Genomic DNA, 23,745 nt, shown 5'->3' on the forward strand with positions numbered 1-23,745 from the left:
TCAGTTCCTAACCCACACCTGTGTGGCTCCTTACACTGTTCACTATCAATTCCTTAAGTTTCAAACATGTGGGAAAGACCCTTCTCTAGTGTCAAGTAATCACAAAGGTTTCTTCTTACCACTGTGCTTTGGTCACTTCAATGATAAATCAGAAAACAACAACAACAGAAGCTTCCAGCGTATGGGATTACAAGACCTTAATGGTCCTGGAAAATTATACTCATTTGTCATAGTTTTTTTTTTGGTTTCATTTTTGTTTTTTTGAGATTGAGTCTCGCTCTGTCTAGATTGACCAGAGAGACTGGAGTGAAGTGGCGCCATCTCAGCTCACTGCAACCTCCGCCTCCCGGGTTCAAGCGAATTCTCCTGCCTCAGCCTCCCAAGTGGTTGGGATTACAGGTGCGCACCACCACGCCTGGCTAATTTTTGTATTTTTAGTAGAGACAGGGTTTCACCATGTTAGCCAGACTGGTCTTGAACTCCTGATCTCAGGTGATCCGCCCGCCTTGGCCTCCCAAAGTCTGGGATTACAGGCGTGAGCCATCATCTTCATTTGTCATAGTTTTCTATCGCCTTTCTTGCTGTCAATTTTTACCACTATTTACACAATTATGCCTAACAACTCTCCCTTTCTTTTTAAAAAATCAAACTTCAGGCCAGGCGTGGTGGCTCACGTTTGTAATCCCAGCATTTTGGGAGGCCAAGGTGGGCGGATCACGAGATCAGGAGATTGAGACTAGGTGATCTGCCCACTTCAGCCTCCCCAAGTGTGGGGATTACAGGCGTGAGCCACCACGCCTGGCCCCTGATTTATGTTTTAACAAGTGAAGCTATAAAACAAAGGCTCATATTCTGAATTTTACAGTTTTAAGGCTGGGCGCAGTGGCTCACGCCTGTAATCCCAGCACTTTGGGAGGCCAAGCCAGGCGGATCACTTGAAGTTAAGAGTTTGAGACCAGCCTTGCCAACAGGGCAAAACCCATCTCTACTAAAAGTACAAAAATCAGCTGGGTGCAGTGGCATATACCTGTAATCCCAGCTATTCAGGAGGCTGAGGCAGGAGAATCGCTTGAACTCAGGAGGCAGAGGTTGCGGGGAGCCGAGAACGCGCCACTGCACTCCAGCCCGAGCGACAGAGAGACTCCGTCTCAAAAAAATAAGTTTTTTTTTTTTTTTTTTTTTTTTTTTTGAGACGGAGTCTCGCTCTGTTGCCCGGGCTGGAGTGCAGAGGCCGGATCTCAGCTCACTGCAAGCTCTGCCTCCCGGGTTTACGCCATTCTCCTGCCTCAGCCACCCGAGTAGCTGGGACTACAGGCGCCCACCACCTCGCCCGGCTAGATTTTTGTATTTTTTTTGTAGAGACGGGGTTTCACCGTGTTAGCCAGGATGGTCTCGATCTCCTGACCTTGTGATCCGCCCGTCTCGGCCTCCCAAAGTACTGGGATTACAGGCTTGAGCCACCGCGCCCGGCCAAAAAAATAAGTAAAGTTTTAATTTTATTTTACTTATATTTTTGAGACAAAGTCTTGCCTTGTCGCTCAGGCTGGAATGCAGTGGTGATCACGGCTCACTGCAGCTTTGACTTCAGGGGCTCAAGTGATCCCCCAACCTCAGCCTGCCAAGTGGGTGGGACTGCAGGCACACCACCACGCCTGGGTAATTTTTTATATTTATTTGTTATGCTGCTTAGACTGGTTTCAAACTTCTGGTCTCAAGCAATCTGCCTGTCTCGGCCTTTCAAAGTGCTGTTATTATAGGAGTGAGCCATGGCGCTTGGTTTTGAAGTTTTTATTATAAAATCTGTATTATTGCAACTTAATTTCCATCATTATCGGGGTAAAATAGTTATAATATTTTATTAAATAATGTCAAATCATATTTTTAGTATTTCGTACATAGCTTTCTTCTACGTATGGCATACAGAAAACATTACATTCTTAGACCATATTCTCCGCTGAACTGCTACAATGTAGAAGCAAATAAGAAGAAACTGGAAAAGAATAATCTTGTTAATTTTATAATTTTATAAGGTAGGACCTTAAAATAATCCCAAATTGATAATGAGTTTCCACTTATGGGATAACATATCTAAGTTTCTTTCTTTAGGTCTCTGAGTGAATCCTAAATTGTATGATGAAAAATGTTCCCTTTTTAGTCAGATGTTTGTGCATATACTCTCTATAAAGATGCTCAGAAAAGGACACAGTGAAGAATCTTGCATCCTTTGAAACACCATTACTTCAGGATGGTAAAATAACCACTTACTTCTAGCCCTAAATATGCCTGCCACTGGCTGGGGAGAGAAGATCTCCGGTGGAATAAGTTCTTTTCTTCATCACATTTGTTATCTCTGAGAAGAGAGTTTAGAGAACAGAATAGCTCATTGTCACTGAAGCCTACCGTGTGTCAGGCGTGTGCTCTGTGCTTTCTGTATGTTATCTAAGAGGTGTTACAAATAAAAAAAGACTTCCAAGACTATACTGCAGTGAGGCAGTAGATACAGATAGGAATTCAGGACTTAACTTTAGCATTTTTTTTTACTTATATTTACATATATTTATATACATATGCTCCCTATGTATATATGGATTACATGGACATGGCAAAAATTAAACTGTACAAAAGGGTATATAGTGAAAAAGTTAAGTCACTTTCTCCTTTCCCTCAATCCTTTGCCTTAGGTGATAACTGTAACCGGTGTCTTTTATATTTTCCGAAAGATACTCTATCCTTATAGAAGCCAGACTGCTTGCCTGTCTTCCTCCCTCCATATATCCATCCCACCCTCGCAAAACAGATATTAGCATACTGTTCTGCACTTTGCTTTTTCACTTGGTATATATTAAAAATACTTCCATATGCCGAGCACGGTGGCTCACGCCTGTAATCCCAGCACTTTGGGAGGGTGAGGCGGGCGAATCACGAAGTCAGGAGATTGAGACCATCCTGGCTAACACGGTGAAACTCCGTCTCTACTAAAAATATAAAAAAAAATAAAATTAGCTGGGCATGGTGGTGGGCGCCTGTAGTCCCAGCTACTCGTGAGGCTGAGGGAGGAGAATGGCGTGAACAAGGGAGGCGGGCGGAGCTTGCAGTGAGCTGAGATCGCGCCACTGCACTCCAGCCTGGGCAACAGAGGGAGACTCTGTCTCCAAAAAAAAAAAACCAAAATACTTCCATATAGATGATAAGTTATTTTTAACAACTGAATAGTATTCATTACTTAGCCAGTCATCTACAATGGACATATAGGTTATTTCTAGGTTTTAGCTATTACAAATAATGTTGCTATGAATAACCTCTCAAAGAAGCTTTATCAATGCATACTGTCACCAATAATGTAAGAAAGTGCCTGAGCTTCACCTACCCAATTACATTAACAAACTTTTTGATCTTTGATAGGTGAAAAATGGTATTATAGTTATAATTTGCAATTATGTTATTATTGTGAAGGTGAACAGCTTTTCTTGTTTTTAAACGCCATTTGTATTTCCGCTCTCTTTTTGATATGTAGTTCTTTACGTATTAAGAAAGTTCAGTTCTCGGCCGGGCGCGGTGGCTCACGCCTGTAATCCCAGCACTTTGGGAGGCCGAGGCGGGCGGATCACAAGGTCAGGAGATCGAGACCACGGTGAAACCCCGTCTCTACTAAAAATTACAAAAAATTAGCCGGGCGCGGTTGTGGGCGCCTGTAGTCCCAGCTACTCGGGAGGCTGAGGCAGGAGAATGGCGTGAACCCGGGAGGCGGAGCTTGCAGTGAGCCGAGATCGCGCCACTGCACTCCAGCCTGGGCTGGGCGACAGAGCGAGACTCCGTCTCAAGAAAAAAAAAAAAAAAAAAGAAAGTTCAGTTCTTGTCATATATTGCAAATATTCAAAAATTTTTATCTTTTGATCTTTATGTTATTTTTTCATGTCAAAAATTTAAATTTTTATGAAATCAAACTTAAACCTTTTTTCTCTAGGTTTCTGTGACATGGCATAAAAAATCCTTTTTCATTCTGTTGATTACAAAAAATTTTCTCCATTGTTTTCTTATATAATTTTATGGTTTCATTTATTTTATGTTTAGATTATTGCCCAACCGGGACTTTATTACAGTACAAAGAATGAGGTAGGCCAGGCGCGTTGGCTCACACCTATAATCCCAGCACTTTGGGAGGGAAGCAGGCAGATCACTTGAAGTCAGGAGTTCAAGACCAGCCTGGCCAACATGGGAAAACCCCATCTCTACTAAAAACACAACAACTAGCTGGGTGTGGTGGTGCACACCTGTAATCCCAACTACTGAGGAGGCTGAGGCAGGAGAATCGCTTGAACTCAAGAGGCAGGGGTTGCAGTTAGCCAAGATCATGCCATAGCATCCCAGCCTGGGCCACAGAGCAAGACTCTGTCTCAAAACAAACAAAAACAAACAAACAAACACACACACACAAAAAAAATAGAACAGAAGCAGTTCCCACTGTTACGAAGTCACTCCAAATTTCTAGAGCTACCCTGACGTACCAGGTCCTTTACTGGGACTAGAGGCGTACAAACTCTAGGAATCCTGTAGCCTTAGCTCAAACCACAGGAACAATTCCTGTTTACTATAAAGCAAACTGTAATGAGAAACTGATAGCTTTCAGAGTATAAAACTAGGCCGGGCGCGGTGGCTCAAGCCTGTAATCCCAGCACTTTGGGAGGCCGAGACGGGCGGATCACGAGGTCAGGAGATCGAGACCATCCTGGTTAACACGGTGAAACCCCGTCTCTACTAAAAAATACAAAAAACTAGCCGGGCGCGGTGGCGGGCGCCTGTAGTCCCAGCTACTCGGGAGGATGAGGCAGGAGAATGGCGTGAACCCGGGAGGCGGAGCTTGCAGTGAGCTGAGATCCGGCCACTGCACTCCAGCCCAGGCGACAGAGCGAGACTCTGTCTCAAAAAAAAAAAAAAAAAAAACAAAAACAGAGTATAAAACTGTTCAAATATAGTGAAAGAATAAAATAATTCAGTATCAGATTTTCCTTAGGGGAATTAAAGCAGTTTGAAATAAGGTTATAAATGATCAGTGACATGAACCAAATGAAACTGATAGAGCAAATGGCATATTAAATCAGATGTCCTGGATTTGAAAAGTTATTCATTGCATTCCCTTCCTCCATTCCTTTCGTTTGAAAAGTATCCAACCTTGAACCAGTTTGTCTGTTTGTTTGTTTTGAGACAAACAGTGCTGGGATTACAGGTGTGACCCACCAGCCTGGCCCCTGGAATCGGTTTCTTGACCACAATTTCTTATCCTGGAGATCACCAGGTGGGCCTATGAACCTACTAACATCACATGCTGAGTCTGGGGGGACTGTATTTGTGTAGACATTTCCTCTCATAAACATGTTTCATTTTAAATGTGTCTAAAGGCATCTATGATCTTTAAAAGCAAGGATTTCACTGTTAAGTCAAAACAACTTCTTGAACCATTAGTACTACTGTACCATATATAGACCATTAAATCGGCACTACGATTAAATACATTTAAAATGGCATTACATTCATTTCTAAAAGCTATTTCAGACAATGGCACTGTAAGGCAATGTTATTCCAGTTAAGAATATAACAGGCTGGGCTGGGCGCGGTGGCTCACGCCTGTAATCCCAGTACTTTGGGAAGCCAAGGTGGGCAGACAATGAAGTCGGGAGATTAAGACCATCCTGGCTAACACGGTGAAACTCCGTCTCTACTAAAAATACAAAAATGTTAGCCGGGCGTGGTGGCAGGCCCCTGTAGTCCCAGCTACTCAGGAGGCTGAGGCAGGAGAATGGTGGGAACCTGTGAGGCGGAGCTTGCAGTGAGGCAAGATCGCGCCACTGCACTCCAGCCTGGGGAACAGAGGGAGACTCTGTCTCAAAAAAAAAAAAAAAAAGCAGAAGAATATAGCAGGCTGGATGCCATGGCTCACGCCTGTAATCCCAGCACTCTGGGAGGCCAGGGTGGGTGGATTACCTGAGGTCAGGAGTTCAAGACTGGCCCAGCCAACACAGTGAAACCCCATCTCTACTAAAAACACAAAAATTAGACGGGCGTGGTGGCAGATGCCTGTAGTCCCAGCTACTTGGGAGGCTGAGGCAGGAGAATCGCTTGAACCAGGGAGGTGAAGGTTGCAGTGAGCCAAGATCGTGCCACTGCACTCCAGTCTGGGTGACAGAGTAAGACTCCGTGTCTCAATAAAAAAAAAAAAGAATGTAACAGAAAAGTTTAGTTTTCTTCTACTCAGGAGAGTCAGAGCTTATATTCTTTAAAGTTAGTCTGTGGAACTGTATCTCTTCCTCAGTTATCATCTGTTATGTCTTAAAGTTTATATGTTAAACTGATTTAGGATTTAGTATATGGCTAATCACTCTTATCCAAAGTAAGGTTGGTATTATTAAAAGTTCCAGTTTGTTAGTTGGTTTAAATATCCTCTGACTCTCAACAGCTTTCCATTAAGAAAAAACTACCTTAATGGGGCATTAAGTTAAGGAATAGAAAGTAGAGAATTTAGATGAGGACTTCCAAGGGAAACAAATCATACATAACGTTTATTTGAGACAGTGAAGAGCACACTTATGTTAATTTGAACTTTGCGGCCGGGCGCGGTGGCTCAAGCCTGTAATCCCAGCACTTTGGGAGGCTGAGACGGGCGGATCACAAGGTCAGGAGATCGAGACCATCCTGGCTAACACGGCGAAACCCCGTCTCTACTAAAAACACAAAAAATTAGCCGAGCGAGGTGGCGGCGCCTGTGGTCCCAGCTACTCGGGAGGCTGAGGCAGGAGAATGGCGGGAACCCGGGAGGCGGAGCTTGCAGTGAGCTGAGATCTGGCCACTGCACTCCAGCCTGGGCGACAGAGCGAGACTCCGTCTCAAAAAAAAAAAAAAAAAAAAAATTTGAACTTGGCATACCCAGACCTTATCTGTCCATCTCTCTGGTTTACCCAGACTATTTTGAGGACCAAAGCAAAGAAGGGGAGAAGAGAGTGGGCAGGTAAGAGGACAAAGACAAGGCAGCTAAAAGAACACGAGGAGACTGAGAGAGCTATAATGGTTCTCCAACTGGGAATCAGGAATCCTCTGCAGAGTAACAATCTGGAAAAAGTAAAAAGGGCTTTTAAGATTCTGGTTGGCCAAGCACTGTGGCTCCCCAGCACTACGGGAGGGTGAGGCGGGAGGATCGCTTTAGCCCAGGAATTCGAGACCAGTCTGGACAACATGATGAGAACCTGTCTCTACAAAACAAAAAAAATTAGCCAAGCATGGTGGCGTGCACCTGTGCAGTGAGCCATGATCTCATCACTGCACGCCAGTCTGGGTGACAGAGTGAGACCCCTTTTCAAAAAAAAAAAAAAAAAAAAAAAAAAGATTCTGGTTAAAATCAAGAAATCAAAAAAGAGGCAACTAGAAAAGCTAGGGGACAAATGCAACTATCTGGATTTCTGTAATTATAGATATCGGTAATCTATAAAACACATGTCAAAGGCAAAACAATATGATTTCCAGGTATACATTCCCCATTGGGGCACCCTTCCCAAGGCTGCTTTCCCTTCAAGCAGTGGTCTTTACCTTTTGAGGGATCACAGACATATCCACTAAGAAACTGACAAAAGCTAAGGAATCACCTAGAAACGAAATACCTGTGAACACACGTACATAAAATTTAGCAGTTTCAGGAGATTTGCAAATACCTTTCAAGTCTGATCCTGGATCCCAGACACTGTTTTAAAGGCCTCAAGTCCCAAAACGACCCTACCTATTATAACACATCCACTCCCTCCTGGCCATCAAAATTAAGATGATTCCCTCTGTGCCACTGATCTCAAATAGATTATACGAAGAAAGCACTATAGGTAGTCACACGGGTAAATTAGGACAGTGCTGAAATGAGAATCAGAAGGACTGGATTTGAGTCCCAGTTATGTCACTAGCAGATATTGTAACATCAGGTAAGTCACAACAGTGTTAGCTCAGTATTTCCTCAGCCATAAATGAGGGGTTTGGAATAAACTAAGGTGCTGACATTTTAAAAGGAAGCAGCTTTCCTGTGTTTACTGAATATTTACCAGGAATCTAACATGTTTCAGGTCCCACAGGTAGGTGGTGGGAAAACAAAGACGACGACCACCCTCAAGGAGCTACACAGACAAGTAGACAGCTACAAAACAATGCGGTTCACATTCTGATAAAAGAATATAGTGAACTAGGCCGGGCGCGGTGGCTCAAGCCTGTAATCCTAGCACTTTGGGAGGCCGAGACGGGTGGATCACGAGGTCAGGAGATCGAGACCATCCTGGCTAACACGGTGAAACCCCGTCTCTACTAAAAATACAAAAAACTAGCCGGGCGAGGTGGCGGGCGCCTGTAGTCCCAGCTACTCGGGAGGCTGAGGCCGGAGAATGGCGTGAACCCGGGAGGCGGAGCTTGCAGTGAGCTGAGATCCGGCCACTGCACTCTAGCCTGGGCTACAGAGCGAGACTCCGTCTCAAGAAAAAAAAAAAAAAAAAAAAAAAAAAAAAAGAATATAGTGAACTAAGAAGCGAGAGAAGGCCGGGCGCGGTGGCTCAAGCCTGTAATCCCAGCACTTTGGGAGGCCGAGACGGGCGGATCACGAGGTCGGGAGATCGAGACCATCCTGGCTAACACGGTGAAACCCCGTCTCTACTAAAAAAATACAAAAAACTAGCCGGGCGAGGTGGTGGGCGCCTGTAGTCCCAGCTACTCGGGAGGCTGAGGCAGGAGAATGGCGTGAACCCGGGAGGCGGAGCTTGCAGTGAGCTGAGATCCGGCCACTGCACTCCAGCCTGGGCGACAGAGCGAGACTCCGTCTCAAAAAAAAAAAAAAAAAAAAAAAAAAAAAAAGAAGCGAGAGAAGGAGAAGTCTTCTCTTGCCCGAGAAGACTAGAGTCTAGTCTTGATGATGTTTCCCAAATAGATACGGTAGGCATGGAGTATATCCAACATATGAAGACTCCAAGGTGTGAGACAGCAGCCAATCTTCAAGGCAATTCAGAGTTTGTGCAACCATGTAAAAGCACTGAGATCAGACAGCAGGCAGGAGAATGTGTAACTAGTAGGCAAGGGAAGTGTTTTAGAATAAGACAGCTTTGGCCGGGCGTGGTGGCTCAAGCCTGTAATCCCAGCACTTTGGGAGGCCGAGGCGGGCAGATCACGAGGTCAGGAGATCGAGACCATCCTGGCTAACATGTTGAAACCCTGTCTCTACTAAAAAAATACAAAAAACTAGCCGGGCGAGGTGGCGGGCGCCTGTAGTCCCAGCTACTCGGGAGGCTGAGGCAGGAGAATGGCATAAACCCGGGAGGCGGAGCTTGCAGTGAGCCGAGATGTGGCCACTGCACTCCAGCCCGGGTGACAGAGCAAGACTCCGTCTCAAAAAAAAAAAAAAAAAAAAAAGAATAAGACAGCTTTGATTCACCTGCCTAACTGGCTGCCCCACTGTAAGTATGAGAAGAACAGTGTGCACTTGACATCTGACTTCTAAAAATTAGCTGACTCACAAATGGTAAAAACTGTTCTCTAACAATATTTGAACTACAAATTTCTAATGAAGAAAAATGGCGGCCGGGCACGGTGGCTCACGCCTGTAATCCCAGCACTTTGGGAGGCCAAGGCGGGTGGATCACAAGGTCAGGAGATGGAGACCATCCTGGCTAACACAGTGAAACCCCTCTCGACTAAAAATACAAAAAATTAGCCGGGCGTGGTGGTGGGCACCTGTAGTCCCAGCTACTCGGGAGGTTGAGGCAGGAGAATTGCTTGAACCTGGGAGGCAGAGCTTGCAGTGAGCCAAGATGGCGCCACTGAACTCCAGCCTGGACAACAGAGCAAGACTCTGTCTCAAAAAAAAAAAAAAAAAAGGAAATAAAAAAGAAAAATGGCCAGGCACAGAGGCTCATGCTTGTAATCCTAAGACTTTGGAAGGTTGAGGTGGACAGATTCCTTGAACTCAGGAGCTGAAGACCAGCCTGGTCAAGATGGTTAAATCCTGTCTCTACAAAAAAATACAAAAAAAAATTCTACTCGGGAGGCTGAGGCAGGAGAATGGTGTAAACCCAGGAGGCGGAGCTTGCAGTGAGCTGAGATCCGGCCACTGCACTCCAGCCTGGGAGACAGAGCGAGACTCCGTTTCAAAAAAAAAAAAAAAAAAAAAAAATTAGCCAGGCCCAGCGATGTGGGGGGGGCTGAGGCAGGAGGATGTCTTAAGCCCAAGAGGTTGAGACTGCAGTTAGCTGAGATCATGCCACTGCACTACAGACTGGGTGACAAAGTGAGACCCAGTCTCAAAAAGAAAAGGAAGAAAGAAAAAGAAAAATGTGGCAGGGCATGGTGGCTCACACATGTAATCCCAGCACTTTGGGAGGCCGAGGCGGGTGGCCCACCTGAGGTCAGGACTTCAAGACCAGCCTGACAAACATGGTGAAACTGCGTCTCTACTAAAAATACAAAAATTAGCCGGGCTTGGTGGCAGGCACCTGTAATCCCAGCTACTTGCGAGGCCGAGGCAGGAGAATTGCTTGAACCCGGGGGGCGGAGGTTGCAGTGAGCCAAGATCGTGCTACTGCACTCCAGCCTGGGTGACAGAGTGAGACTCGGTTGCCAAAAAAAGAAAAATGAAGTCAGTCAGGAGTTCCACTGTTTATAAACCCTGATTAATCAACCAAATTCCAAGAGGCTGAGGTGAGAGGCTCACCTGAGCCCAGGCGTTTGAGGTTGCAGTGAGCTATGATCGCACCACTGCACTGGCACTCCAGACTGGGCAAGAGTGAGAACCCATCTTTAAAAAAGAAAGGAATTTAAAAATAAATAAACTCTTTCTGAGTCATCACTTCTTAGAAACATCCCATAACACAGCTTTTGTGATTCCCCAGTTTTACTCTTTTCCTCAGTAGGCACATGGACGCCATTCCTTCTCTCTGCCTTTCTCAAAGGTCAGCCTGGTGCAGACACCAATCAGCAGTGACGAAAAGAAAAGCCAAAAAGGGATCATGAACATTAATCAAAAAGTCAGAATTAACCTCATACAATGAGACCAAATTAAACTTTTTCAATTGCACCCTTTGTTTTGTTGTTCTTGTTTTAGAGACAGGGTCTCACTCTGTCACCTAGTCTGTAGTGCAGTGGCACAATTACAGCTCCCTGCAGCCCTAACCTCCTGACCCCAAGGGATCCTCCCACCTCAGCCTCCCAAAGCACTGGGATTACAGGGATGAGCCACCGCCTGGCCAGCACTCTTTCACGATCAATTCTTCCACCTGTTGCTCTTGGTCCCACTGACTCTTGCTTTCCAAGATTTCTGGCTCCAACAATCATCCCTTCTATTTCAACCTCCACCTCTCTCTTTAGGTTCATCCCTGCAATCACATAAATATATCAAGTTGCCCTTTCCTTGTAAAAAGTCATTCATTCAGCACATATTTTCAAGTGCTTACTAAGCATCTGGTGCTGTGCAAAGCACTGGCACTGCCTTCACGAAGCTCTGAAGAGGTAGCAAAAAATATAAACTCAGATTAACAGTCTGTTCTGCTCCAACCTAAGAATTCATTTCTAAGAAACCTCCTATTATCAAAGTCATGAAATAAAAGATACTGTTCAACAGGAGCAAAAAGGAATAAGGGACCAGAGTTTCAGACTCAAAATACTAAATTCATTTCTCCTGCAAGAATTTCAGCAAGGTATCAAGTTCCCCTACTACTAAGTCCGGCTTTTAGTTGTATCCAGTTTTTGCTCAAGAGCAAAGCCTTTCTTTTCCCAGCTTCATTAGCATTACCAAAAAAAGCACAACTCTTCAAAAACATCATCAGAAACATCATCCACTGTTGTGCTAAACAAAGCAGAAAGCCACCTTAAACACTTTTTTCCTACTCAAGCTGTGTTACTTTAAAGATAGTGGTTTGCTTAATGCAAATTGTGTTCCCGAAATCATTTGCTGCTGTATGACATCCAATTCCCGCTACGAAAGGGGAAGTCTTGGGATGCTACAGAAGTACGCAACCGGGGCTCATACCCAGCACGGGCAGGTCAAGAAGGCCTGCCAAGGAAGTGAGACTTCAGGGATGAGTAGGAGGTAGTTTAAGCAAGAAAGGAAAGAGAAGGGGGGAAAACTGTGCCAAGGCAGAGAGAACGACATTTACAAACGCCCTAAGGGGAGAATGGACACACACACTTCCAAGAATACAGCACAGTGGAAAAGAGGGAGGAAAGCAACGGGGAAATCAAGCGAGATGCAGGCCGTGAGGTCTTGTGAGCTGGAGGAAGGGCTGAATTCACACTGTGAGCAACGGGAAGCTGTTAAAGCGTTTAAGTGAGAAGTCACACCGTGTTGCTTCATTTTAGCTGCCTCTCCCCACTTCTTCAAGTTGGGTTTCTAAAAAGAGCAGTGTGCACTTGGTGGTTTGCATTTCTTCCTACCCTCTCTCCTGAACTCTTCGTATCTGTCTTGTGTAGTCTGCTGACACGACTCCCTTTAAGGTATCTGTTAATCTAGCTGCTTGATGTAATGGCCATCTCAGGCTGGCCCTTACCTGTCAGGCGGCCCTGCTCACCCTCAACTCCCTCCACTGCCTTCCTCCCCACCTCTGCGGCTGTTCCTCGCCAGTCTTTTTTGCAAGCTCCTCTTTCTCTACCCATCCTTTTAAATGTTGTCAAGATTGTGTCCTTGGCCTTTGGTATTTCCAAACGCTCTGTATCTTCCCTGGATGATCTCATCAATGTCTTAAGACCTCAAATGTCACCCATGTGTTCATGATTTCCAAAACCACATTTACTCAGACCTCTCTCCCGAACTCCAAATTTATACATTCAACTAGCTTAATTTCAGTGTCTCGCAGGTACCTCAAATTGAATTAAACAGTTTCAAAACCAAACCTGCACATAACATATACCCCTTTACCATTTCATTTCAAATTTCTTATCTCCCCTCCATCCCTCCTGCCACTGCCTAAGTGCAGGAGCTCATCATTTCTGTCCAGGTTTACTCCAACCGACTACTGCCTATGCCGCGTGCCTACACTCTCCCCACCCAGCCTGCTAGCAGTCAGAACGATTTTGCTGACAAGTAAATACGGTCAGCCGGGAGCGGTGGCTCACACCTGTAATCCCAGCACTTTGAGAGGTCGAGGCAGTGGGATCACCTGAGGTCAGGAGTTCGAGACCAGCCTGGCCAACATGGCGAAACCCTGTCTCTACTAAAAGTACAAAAAAATCAGCCGGGCATGGTGGTGTGTGCCTGTAATCTCAACTATGCAGGAGGCTGAGGCAAGTGAATCACTTGAACCCGAGAAGCAGAGGTTGCAGTGAGCTGACATCGCACCAGCCTGGGCGACAGAGCGGGACTCTGTCAAAAAAAAAAAAAAAAAAAGCCGTTAATATGATCATGGTATTTCCAGGCTTACGATTCCACAGTCAGTTCCCATTAACCAGCTCAAATTCCTTAGTCTGATCTACAAGGGCCTTCTAGGCTCTGCCTTATTCTCCAGCATCTCAACTTCACACCAGTTTCCAAGCTAAACTGTGGGTGGTTCTCTCAGCATTCCTTCAGTGCCTTTGTGCACTCCCTCCTTGCTGGAACACTAATTCCCTTTACCTCCCTTGTCCTCTTCCCCTGGCCAATGTCTTTCAAGACTTAGGTGAAATCCTCCCGCCCCCCAGAGGCTTCCCCAGAATTCCCATGTGCACCCCTTTTTCGGAAACACAGGACTCCCAGGTACACAACTCCACAACACCCTGTGCTTCAGGCTAGCTTTACATGTATCACTTGAACGTTTTCATCTGCTCACCTATTTACAGGGCTGCATCCTGAAAAACTGGGACTCTTGTCTTTTAACTAGAATTCTCTGTGTCTAACACTAGCACGTAACAAGCATGTTAGGAACTAATGAACGAAAATATGGAACTACGATGAGGCCCCAAAAGAATAAGCCCTAGAGTGTGAGCACCTCGAGGGCAGGAACCTTGTCAGGAGCATTCTCTGCTGAATCCCCACGGCCAGGAGCAAAAGCTGCAACTCCACTGGGGGTCCGGGCATATTTGTGGAATGGCTGAATGGATGTTCTAACTCTAAGGCCACAGGAAAACACACAGTCCAAACTTCCTGACTTGCTTTCCATTACTAACTTTCTTGATTTGTGACCTACTTTTACTGTGACACCAGTATGCATGGTCATGGTTTCATGACCAAACGAATGGTCTTGTTTTCCACTAGGAAAAAATAATAATATGAGTATTGACCAACCAATTAAACTACAGGATTCCTCAGTAAGAATCTATAGAAGGATTTCCTGATCTCTTTGAAAATGGATGTGAAATACTCCAGTGGATGCGAGTAAGTTTATTTTTCTGGAAAGAGGAATCACAATTCTTATTGAATTTTCAAGGATATTAATGATACTAAAGAAGATCAAATTTCTTAAACCAAAATGTTAAGGTGAATTAAGTTACATTCACTTTTCTCTTTTCAAATCTATTTCGATATATATAACCTAAGCCTTAGATACAGCAGCTTCTGCTAAAACAAATGTAACTGGAGAGGATGCAGCTGGCAGGCTCTCTTTCACATTAAGATTCCTACTAGAATTAGCGTTTCAGATTGTCTATAATTGGAAGAGTCCTTAACAGCATTTCTTTAAAACTTGGAGCCCTATTCTAACAAACTCTGTATCATGGGAATCAGGATATTTATACTTCCCACTAATGTGTTCAAGAAGAAAACGTTACTTTCTGAACACATTTTTCACTGTCATCTAATTAAATGGAAAGGGGAAAAACCCAGGATCATCCACATTTACAGGAAAGCCCGTCTTTTCTTTTACTTTACACAGAGAAGCAAACATCAGAAGCAGCATTAACTTAACCGTCACCAAATTCAATCTGGGGAATTAAACGGCGAGGATTAAACGAAGGAGAAAGCAATTAAATCATTTTAAAAGAAAGTTTTGTTTGAATTAAAAGGTAGTCTAGTTGACATAAAAAAGCGAATCACAGGTGTTTATACTACATATTGCATCTATGTGAGCTGAACAGGCACGATTACGGCGACAGGCGTCGGAACAGGGTGCCCCTGGGAAGGGGACAGGGCACTATCTCAGGGCAAGAAAAGGTTGTTTTGATTTGAGGGGGCTTGCAAGGGGGGATTCATTTGTGACACTCGTTTGGGAGCACACATGAGATCTTCGTTTCACTGCAGGGAAAGCATACCTCAGTAAGGAAAACTATAAAGAGAAGGACACGCTATCACTGGACGAACACAAGCAGAGCCTCTCTCGTTCCGGGAAGATTCTGCGGGGGAAGACCCCACGCGGGGCGCCCCTGGGCTACGGGGGAATGTGAAGACGGAGGGTGCCGGGAGCGCCGCCCTCGCCCGAGGCCACGAGCCACCCCCAACCACCGCGGCTCCGCCAGGAGAGCGGGCTTCGCCTCGCGGAGGGCTGCGGCGGCCGGCCCGGCGCCCACGGCTGCCTGCTCCGACAGGTCCTGCGCGAGCGCCAGCTGGACCCGGACGCCGCGGCCCCGCTCGCCCGCCCCCGCCTTCGCCGCTCCCGGGGACGCCGGCTGCCTGCCCGGCCACAAAACACCCGGCCAGAGAAAAACCACGAGCTGTCCGCGAGCAGGAACCACGCACAGCGGCGTGGGAGCGACGGCGAGGCTGCGGGGTCCGGCGCCCCCACAGAGTCACCAAGGACCCCGACCCCGGCCCGCTCCACGCCGGTGGCGTATCCACGCGCTCCCCGAGAAGGCGCTTTGGCGCCGCCCTCCAGAACTAACTGCGCTTGCGCTAACCAAGAGGCTGCTCAACCCAAGCATGCCTTTTTTTTTTGCCCCAAAAGGAGCAAGAGAGCGGTCAGCGCAGGCGCGCCCCTGACGCGGCCCGCGCCGCCACTTCCGCCCCGAGCGAGAGGCGAGAGGCGGGGGAGGCGGGAGGGAGCCTGCGGGCAAGGCACGAGCCCGGGTCTCGGAGGAGGTCGGCGACCGCCGCGCGGGTCCGCGACTCACCAAGTACAGAGACTGCCAGCGACGCTGAGTATCCAACTCCTCGAACTCCCGCTCGATGGTGGTGGGCATGGCGGCGGGAGCGAGCTGGCGCGAGCGGGCTGGCGCGAGCAGAGCCTGCGCCGGCGGAGAGGCTCAGGCCCCGCACGATCCGGGGAGAGCGCTGGCGCTGCGGCGCATGCGCGCTGCGCGCCGCGCCCCGCCCCCACGCCAAGCCCGGCCGGGCGTGGGGAAAGTACCTGGAGCGTCGGACGTCAGCGCGCAGACTCGGCGCCCGAGCGCCGCGCGGAGACGGCGGCGGGGCGGGGCGGGGCGCTCGGGGGGCGGGGCTCGGGGCGCCCAGGTGGGAGGGGGCGGGGCCAGGGGACCACCCGGCGGCCGTGGTCGCGGCGCGCAGCACGAGGTGGCAGCCTCTTGGGCTGGCCTCTTCCGACACGAGGGAGGCGGTGGTGTGCGTAGCGGGGTTACTGGAACAGGACCCCCTGAGGAAGTCCCCAGAGAAGTCGCCGACACGCTTCGCCTTCTTGCTTTCCCATTTCTCGTTTTCTTCTCAGCCTTCGTATTTTTTTAAAGTGCGGTATTTGAATTTCATTTTAAACATCTTTAGGTCAGTTTAGCGGCCTGTGACCAACTTGGGAACAGATTCCTCATTCTTTTCTGCCCTGGTGTCAGCTCCTGTAAGCCTGCAGATTTTATGCCAAATAAACCGCTGGAGCAAAAGGAAAGGCAGCCTGTCCCGAAATCTGGGAGAATACACGTTGTTAAGAAAACGTTCTACAACTTACGAATTAGAGTGAACTGTAAAAAAGAGCACGTCCTCTTTTACCAAACAAACGTACTAGTTAGGGAAGTCATCTTGCTCCAGATTTAAGATAGTTCTTTTTTAGTGCTTGTAATATCCTACTATATAATCTTCATAAGAAACGTGAAGGGTTAGAAAAGGTTTAGCCGTGCTATCCAGTATTGGGATTTAAATTTTAAATATTAATTCAGTTCCTCAGTGGCACCAGCCACATTTCAGGTGTGGTATAACCATGTATGGCTAGTGGCTGCTACGTGACAAAGTACGTATGTAGAACGTTTCTATCATCAAAGACAGTTCTTTTGGACAGAGCCGGCTAAGAGAACTAAAATACTTGGGGCAGAAAAATGTCCTTAATCACATAAAAGAATGAAAACCCTAGCCAGAAGGTAAAAAAAGAAAGTTGGCTACGGAACTAGAAGAAATCGTAGTAACAAAACATTAAGCAGTCAGCAAGCTTTCTACTTACATAGTTGGTTTAGGGATACAGGAAAGCTTCTCCCGAAAGACCCCACAAAGTCTAATGGGCCTTGGTTGTGAAATTCTGTCGTTGAATCTGATTGTTTTGATTAAAGGTGTGGTATCTCACAGAATATCCTGTAACCGTTCGCATTAGTCTGCTCATCAGATTGCTTTCCAACCGAAGAATACTGTGTTCTACCAAGGGAGAGCAAGTCTCCACCTAAAATCACGGTTGGCAATGGTGGGGGTGTTTCCCTGAAAGGAAGGGCATCTTTGTCCCAAAGCAGCAGTTCGTATCTCCAAGTATTCAGCATCTCTTTGGAACTCACTTGTCAGCCTCTCTGGTTGGGGAGCTGTATTTGCCTATTTAGTTTGCTGAGTGCAGCAAAGAATCCAGAGCAGCGGTTCTCGCACCACCATCATTTGCATCTGCTGTGAGCTTCTTTGAAATGCAGATTTGAAGGCCTCACCCCAACCTACTGAGTCAGAATCTCTGGTGTTGGGGCCCGGGAGACTTGTTAAACAAGCTCTCCTGGGGATGCCTATCTCCCCGAAGTTTGAGAACGATTGCTCCAGAAGAATACCTATACAGGGCTGCATTGAAGCCCGGGGATAAAAAGAAAACAACAGAGGCCGGGCGCGGTGGCTCACGACTGTAATCCCAGCGCTTTGGGAGGCCGAGGCGGGCGGATCACGAGGTCAGGAGATCGAGACCACGGTGAAACCCCGTCTCTACTAAAAATACAAAAAATTAGCCGGGCGCGGTTGTGGGCGCCTGTAGTCCCAGCTACTCGGGAGGCTGAGGCAGGAGAATGGCGTGAACCCAGGAGGCAGAGCTTGCAGTGAGCCGAGATCGCGCCACTGCACTCCAGCCTGGGCGACAGAGCGAGACTCCGTCTCAAAAAAAAAAAAAAAAGAAAAGAAAACAACAGAGATTAACTTGCTTTGAGATATCCTGCTGACAAGATATGACTTGGTCTCTCTGACATATGTGACCCCAGTCCAACGAGTTCCTAGCTTGCTGTTTCTGAAGGACCCCAAACCTAGACTTTTGCCCCCTTTGAAGTCAAGATCAGAGGTTCTCAGGATTTTAAAATGTCGAGCGTCCCTAGTGCCCCCAAATTGTTCAGATTCCTTTGATAGTAGGCATACTTTTATGTGCATACTCTTTATATGTTTGAGGAAATACATAATGAACAAAGTGTGTTAATTTAAAAAATTACAAATTCATTTAAAAGAATTATGAAATTGGCCGGGCGCGGTGGCTCAAGCCTGTAATCCCAGCACTTTGGGAGGCCGAGATGGGCGGATCACGATGTCAGGAGATCGAGACCATCCTGGATAATCCGGTGAAACCCCGTCTCTACTAAAAAATACCAAAAAAAAAAAAAAAAAAATGAAATTAAGTAGTCGTGTATTTTTAAATAATAGTACATATATGTATGAGATACTCATTTTACAGATAATGCTTGGTGGATTATATATTTGGATTCATAGCAATGTCTTCAACTCACTCGTTGGCCCCTTCAATCCCTGTTTGGGAACCAGTGCTCTAGACCAGAGGAAATGAAGCATAGCAAGAGTTTGGAGTCCCTTCCTTCACTGGAACAAGGCCTGCCTTCTGCACTTTAGTATCCTGTTAAAGAGGCTCTCTCCCCTTGATGTATAATGTATACCCTTTCAGAGAAAACTCTACTTACTACCCACAGCCCCTCCTGTGGTTTGAATAATGGTGTCCCCTCCAAAATTCATGTTGAGACTTAATCCTCATGGTGGCAATAGTAAGAGGTGGGCATTTTGGGAAGAGATTAAGTTATGAGGGATCTGCTCTCATGAATTTGATTAGTGCCTCATAAAAGGACTGGAAGGAATTAGCTTAGGCCCTTTTTGCCCTTCTGTCCCACCGTGTGAAGACCCCTGGGTGGCACCATGAGGAATGGGCCTTCAGCAGACATCAAACCTGCTGGTGCCTTGACCTTGGATTTCCCAGCCTCCAGAACTGTGAGAAATAAATTTCTGTTGTTTGTAAATTACACAGTTTCAGAGATTTCATTATAGCAGCACAAACAGACTAAAATGGCCCTTATAGCTAGAACTTCAGAGGGACAAACATATCAAAATACAGCCCAAAAGCCTAGTGTCTACAAGAGCTGTACATTTATAGAGCTGGGCAGACATTTGTTATACAAATTCAGATTGTACAGATTGCAGTGAGAATGAACTTAGGTATATATAGTTTTTAATAAACTTTGAATTGAAATATACACAGAAATGCACACAAATCACAAGTGTATAGCTCAGCTATGTTTGCAGAGTGAACATAACTATCCATCAATACTCAGGCCAAGAATAGCAAATTTATCTTGTCCTCCAGAAAGCCCCTGAAGCACCATCCTAAATCCTCCCCTCCCCCTTGAGTAACCAGCCCCATGCCCTCTAACACTGTAGATTAGTTTTGCCTTTTTTGAACTTTGTTTAATTATATAATATGTGCTTTTTAATGTCTGACTGCTTTTGCTCAACAAATTAGTGAGAGTCATCCATGTTGTAGGAATAGTTTGTTCATTCTTGCTGCTAAATAGCATGTGATTGTTTGAGTCTACTACCATTTATTTGTTCTGAATTTGGTTGTTTCCAGTTTGGCGTTATGAAGAGAACCATTAAGGACATGTTTGTACTTGTCTTTTGGTAGACATACACTCATTTCTTGTGGGCATATATCTAGGAGTGGGATTGCTGGATTGCAGTGTATCTGTATGTTCAACATACACTGCTGAACAGTTTTCTGAGTGATTGCATCCCCTCTTGAGCTTGGACACAGGACAAGGATGGCCACTATCATCACTTCTGTTCTACACTGTATAGTCATAGCAACAAGTGAAGAAAATTAAGAAGTGGTATAATGATTGGAAAGGATGAAACAAAGTTGATGTTATAGCCAATATATTGTACACATAGAAAATCCAAAGTAATCTACAGGTAAACTATTAGATTAGTAAGTGAATGTAGGCTAGGTGCAGTGGCTCACACCTGTAATCCTAGCACTTTGGTAAGTCAAAGTGGGAGGATCACTTGAGGCCAGTAGTTGGAAACCAGCCTGGGTAACACAGTGAGACTCCATCTCTAAAAATAAAAAAATTAAAAAATTAGAAAAAAAATTGAATTTAGCAATGTCTTTCAATACAAAGTCAATATAAGAAAAAGCAGTGGTATTTTATTTATTTATTTATTTATTTATTTTGAGACGGACTCTTGCTTTGTCTCCCAGGCTGGGGTGCAGTGGAGCGATCTTGGCGCCACCACGCCCAGCTAATTTTTTATGGTTTTAGTAGAGACGGAGATTCACCGTGTTAGCCAGGATGGTCTTGATCTCCTGACCTTGTGATCCACCCGCCTCGGCCTCCCGAAGTGCTTGGATTACAGGTGTGAGCCACCGCGTCCGGCAGAAAAAGCAGTTGTATTTCTACATAGCAGCAGCAACTAGAAAATTTTTAAACATTGGAATATAAACTATTCAGAAAAATTCTTAACAAAAGATTAGCTAAACCTCTAGTCTGAAAACCACAACATATCACTCAGAGGAATGAAAAAAGAGCTAAATAAATGGAAGGATATATGATGTAATATATTGGAAACTTTAGTATTGTAAAGTTGCCAATACTTCTCAAAGTAATGTATGACTTCAGTGCAATCTCAATCAAAATCTCACCATATTTTTGTAGTGGAAATTGACAAACTGATGCTACCATTTACAAATAAAAATGCAAGGGGCCAAAAGTAGCCAAAATAATCTTAAGGAAGAAGAAAATGGAAGTTTTACCTCACCAGATAATAAGGTTTACTCTAAAGCTACAATAATTAAAACAGCGTGTTCTTAGTGTGAAGATAGACAAATAGAAGAATGGAACAGAACAGAGTCTAAAAATGAACTCAAGGGCCAGAAGTAGCCAAGAAGAACAGATCTGGAAGACATTATCCCTCCAGATATCAAGATCTCTTTTAAAGATATGTGGTATTGATGCCACGAAAGGCAAGCTGACCAGTGGAACTAAACAAAGTCCAGAAACAGATTCGTACATATTGCCATCTGGTGTGTCTTTGTGCCTGTGTATTTCACAAAGGCTAAAGTAATGTCTTTAATAAATGGTGCAGCATCCAAAAGAACATAACTATATGTTTCCTTTTTTTTTTTTTTTTGAGACAGAGTCTCGCTCTGTTGCCCAGGCTGGAGTGCAGTGGCCGCATCTCAGCTCACTGCAAGCTCCGCCTCCCAGGTCTACGCCATTCTCCTGCCTCAGCCTCCCGAGTACCTGGGACTACAGGCGCCCGCCACCTCACCCGGCTAGTTTTTTGTATTTTTTTAGTAGAGACGGGGTTTCACCGTATTAGCCAGGCTGGTCTCGATCTCCTGACCTTGTGATCCGCCCGTCTCGGCCTCCCAAAGTGCTGGGATTACAGGCTTGAGCCACCGCGCCCGGCCTATGTTTCCATTTTATATGAAGTTCAAAAATAGACAACAGAATAGTGTTACCTGGGGGATGCCTCTGGTAGGGTGGGGGTGTTGCCTGGGAAGGAGCATGAGAGAATCTTCAGGGGTCCTGGAAATATTCCATATCTTGATTTGGTTGGTGGTACACTGTTGTATATACTATACGCATATTTGTATGTGTGTGTATAAAATGTCATTGAGCTCCACATTTAAGATATTTTGGACTTTATTATATGTATACTAACCTTAATAAAACTAAAAAAATCCTCACTCAAGCTGAGTGAAAATTTTTTTAATTAAAATGAAAACAAATGGTGCTATTTCATTTAGAAATGGAAACCAGGCACATTATCTTACACAGTATTTCAAAAACTACCATCACCTAGTGAATATAGCAAAAGACTGTATATGGCTTCAAAGCCACACAGTGCACCTAGATTCTCTAAAATTGCCAGCAATTACAAGGTGATAGATACGAGCCACATGGGATTAAGATGGGGATTCACTCATTCCATATTTTGGAGCCACAAAGTTGTATCTGCTGCCTAGGTTTGGACCAAATGCAATTAATGTATCTAACAAAAAATCCTAATATTTATTCAGCTTCATCCACAGCCTCCAAAAATGGTTTTAGTAAAAGACCAAATAAATTACTGTTAAAAAAAAAAATTTTTTTTTCGGGTCTGGTCGTGGTGGCTCACGCCTGTAATCCCAGCACTTTGGGAGGCCGAGGCGGGCGGATCACGAGGTCAGGAGATCGAGACCATCCTGGCGAACACGGTGAAACCCCGTCTCTACTGAAAATACAAAAAAAATTAGCCAGCTAATGTGGCGGCGCCTGTGGTCCCAGCTTCTGGGGAGGCTGAGGCAGGAGAACGGCGGGAACCCGGGGGGCGGAGCTTGCAGTGAGCCGAGATCGCGCCACTCACTCCAGCCTGGGCCACAGAGCGAGACTCCGTCTCAAAAAATAAAAATAAAATAAATAAAATACACTTCCGGGCTGGGTGTGGTGGCTCACACCTATAACTGCAGAACTCAAGGGGAGTGAGTCAGGCTGGCCCACACGGTGAAACCCCGTCTCTACTAAAAATACAAAAAACTAGCCGGGCGAGGCGGCGGCGCCTGTGGTTCCAGCTCCTCGGGAGGCTGAGGCAGGAGAATGGCGGGAACCCGGGGGCGGAGCTTGCAGTGAGCCGAGATCGCGCCACTCACTCCAGCCTGGGCCACAGAGCGAGACTCCGTCTCAAAAAAAAAAGAATAAATAGCCGGGTGTGGTGGGTCATGCCCGTGATCTCAGCTACCCGGGAGGCTGAGGCAGGAGAATTGCTTGAACCCGGGAGGCGGAGGCTGCGGTGAACCCAGATGGCGCCGTTGCGCTCCAGCCTGGGTGACGGAGGGAGACTGTCTCCAAACAAAAACCTGCCAACAAGAACTGCCCCACCCCGCCGCACGGATGTGTGGTAGGCCTTCCGATGAACTCTCACGGCACTTAACTAGTCAGTCATCAGTGTATTGACATTAAGCCCAAGGCTTCCTTTTTCACCCTCTCTCCTAGACTGGATCTGGGCCCTTTAGATAGTTTTCCTTTGCCAGCTGACACGTGTTAGGCTTTGTCTGCCGGGGAGTGGAGAGACGCTGAAGGAGAACGGGCCTCCCGGGAAGCGCACAGGGGAACATGCTGGGCTGACTCCAGTGACCAGCGGCGTCCCCCAGCACGTCTGTGGCAGAGAACCAGCCGTCAGACATCTCCCCTACACCCAGAGGCAATAGAGTAGATTGAACGGGGGCCTCCCAAAAATGTGTCTGCCTGGAACCCGTGAAAGTGACCTTCTGGCCGGGCGCGGTGGCTCACGCCTGTAATCCCAGCACTTTGGGAGGCCGAGACGGGCGGATTACGAGGTCAGGAGATGGAGACCATCCTGGCTAACACGGTGAAACCCCGTCTCTACTAAAAAATACAAAAAAAACTAGCCGGGCGTGG

General features: G+C 46.1%; 1 protein-coding gene across 7 annotated transcripts in view; it reads right to left on the bottom strand.

Moving 5' to 3' along the window:
* The window catches only part of PTPN2 (protein tyrosine phosphatase non-receptor type 2), a 100,539-nt gene extending 84,348 nt beyond the window's left edge, over positions 1 to 16,191 (bottom strand). For all 7 annotated transcript variants that reach the window (XM_077975395.1, XM_077975394.1, XM_028838209.2 and 4 more), the window contains exon 1: positions 16,015 to 16,191. In XM_077975395.1, the coding sequence (XP_077831521.1) occupies positions 16,015 to 16,083 (69 nt within the window). In that variant the 5' untranslated portion in view covers positions 16,084 to 16,191. The remainder of the gene's footprint in view (positions 1 to 16,014) is intronic.
* Positions 16,192 to 23,745: the final 7,554 nt, after the last annotated feature.

The sequence above is a fragment of the Macaca mulatta genome, chromosome 18 (genome assembly GCF_049350105.2).
Source record: "Macaca mulatta isolate MMU2019108-1 chromosome 18, T2T-MMU8v2.0, whole genome shotgun sequence".
NCBI lineage: Eukaryota > Metazoa > Chordata > Mammalia > Primates > Cercopithecidae > Macaca > Macaca mulatta.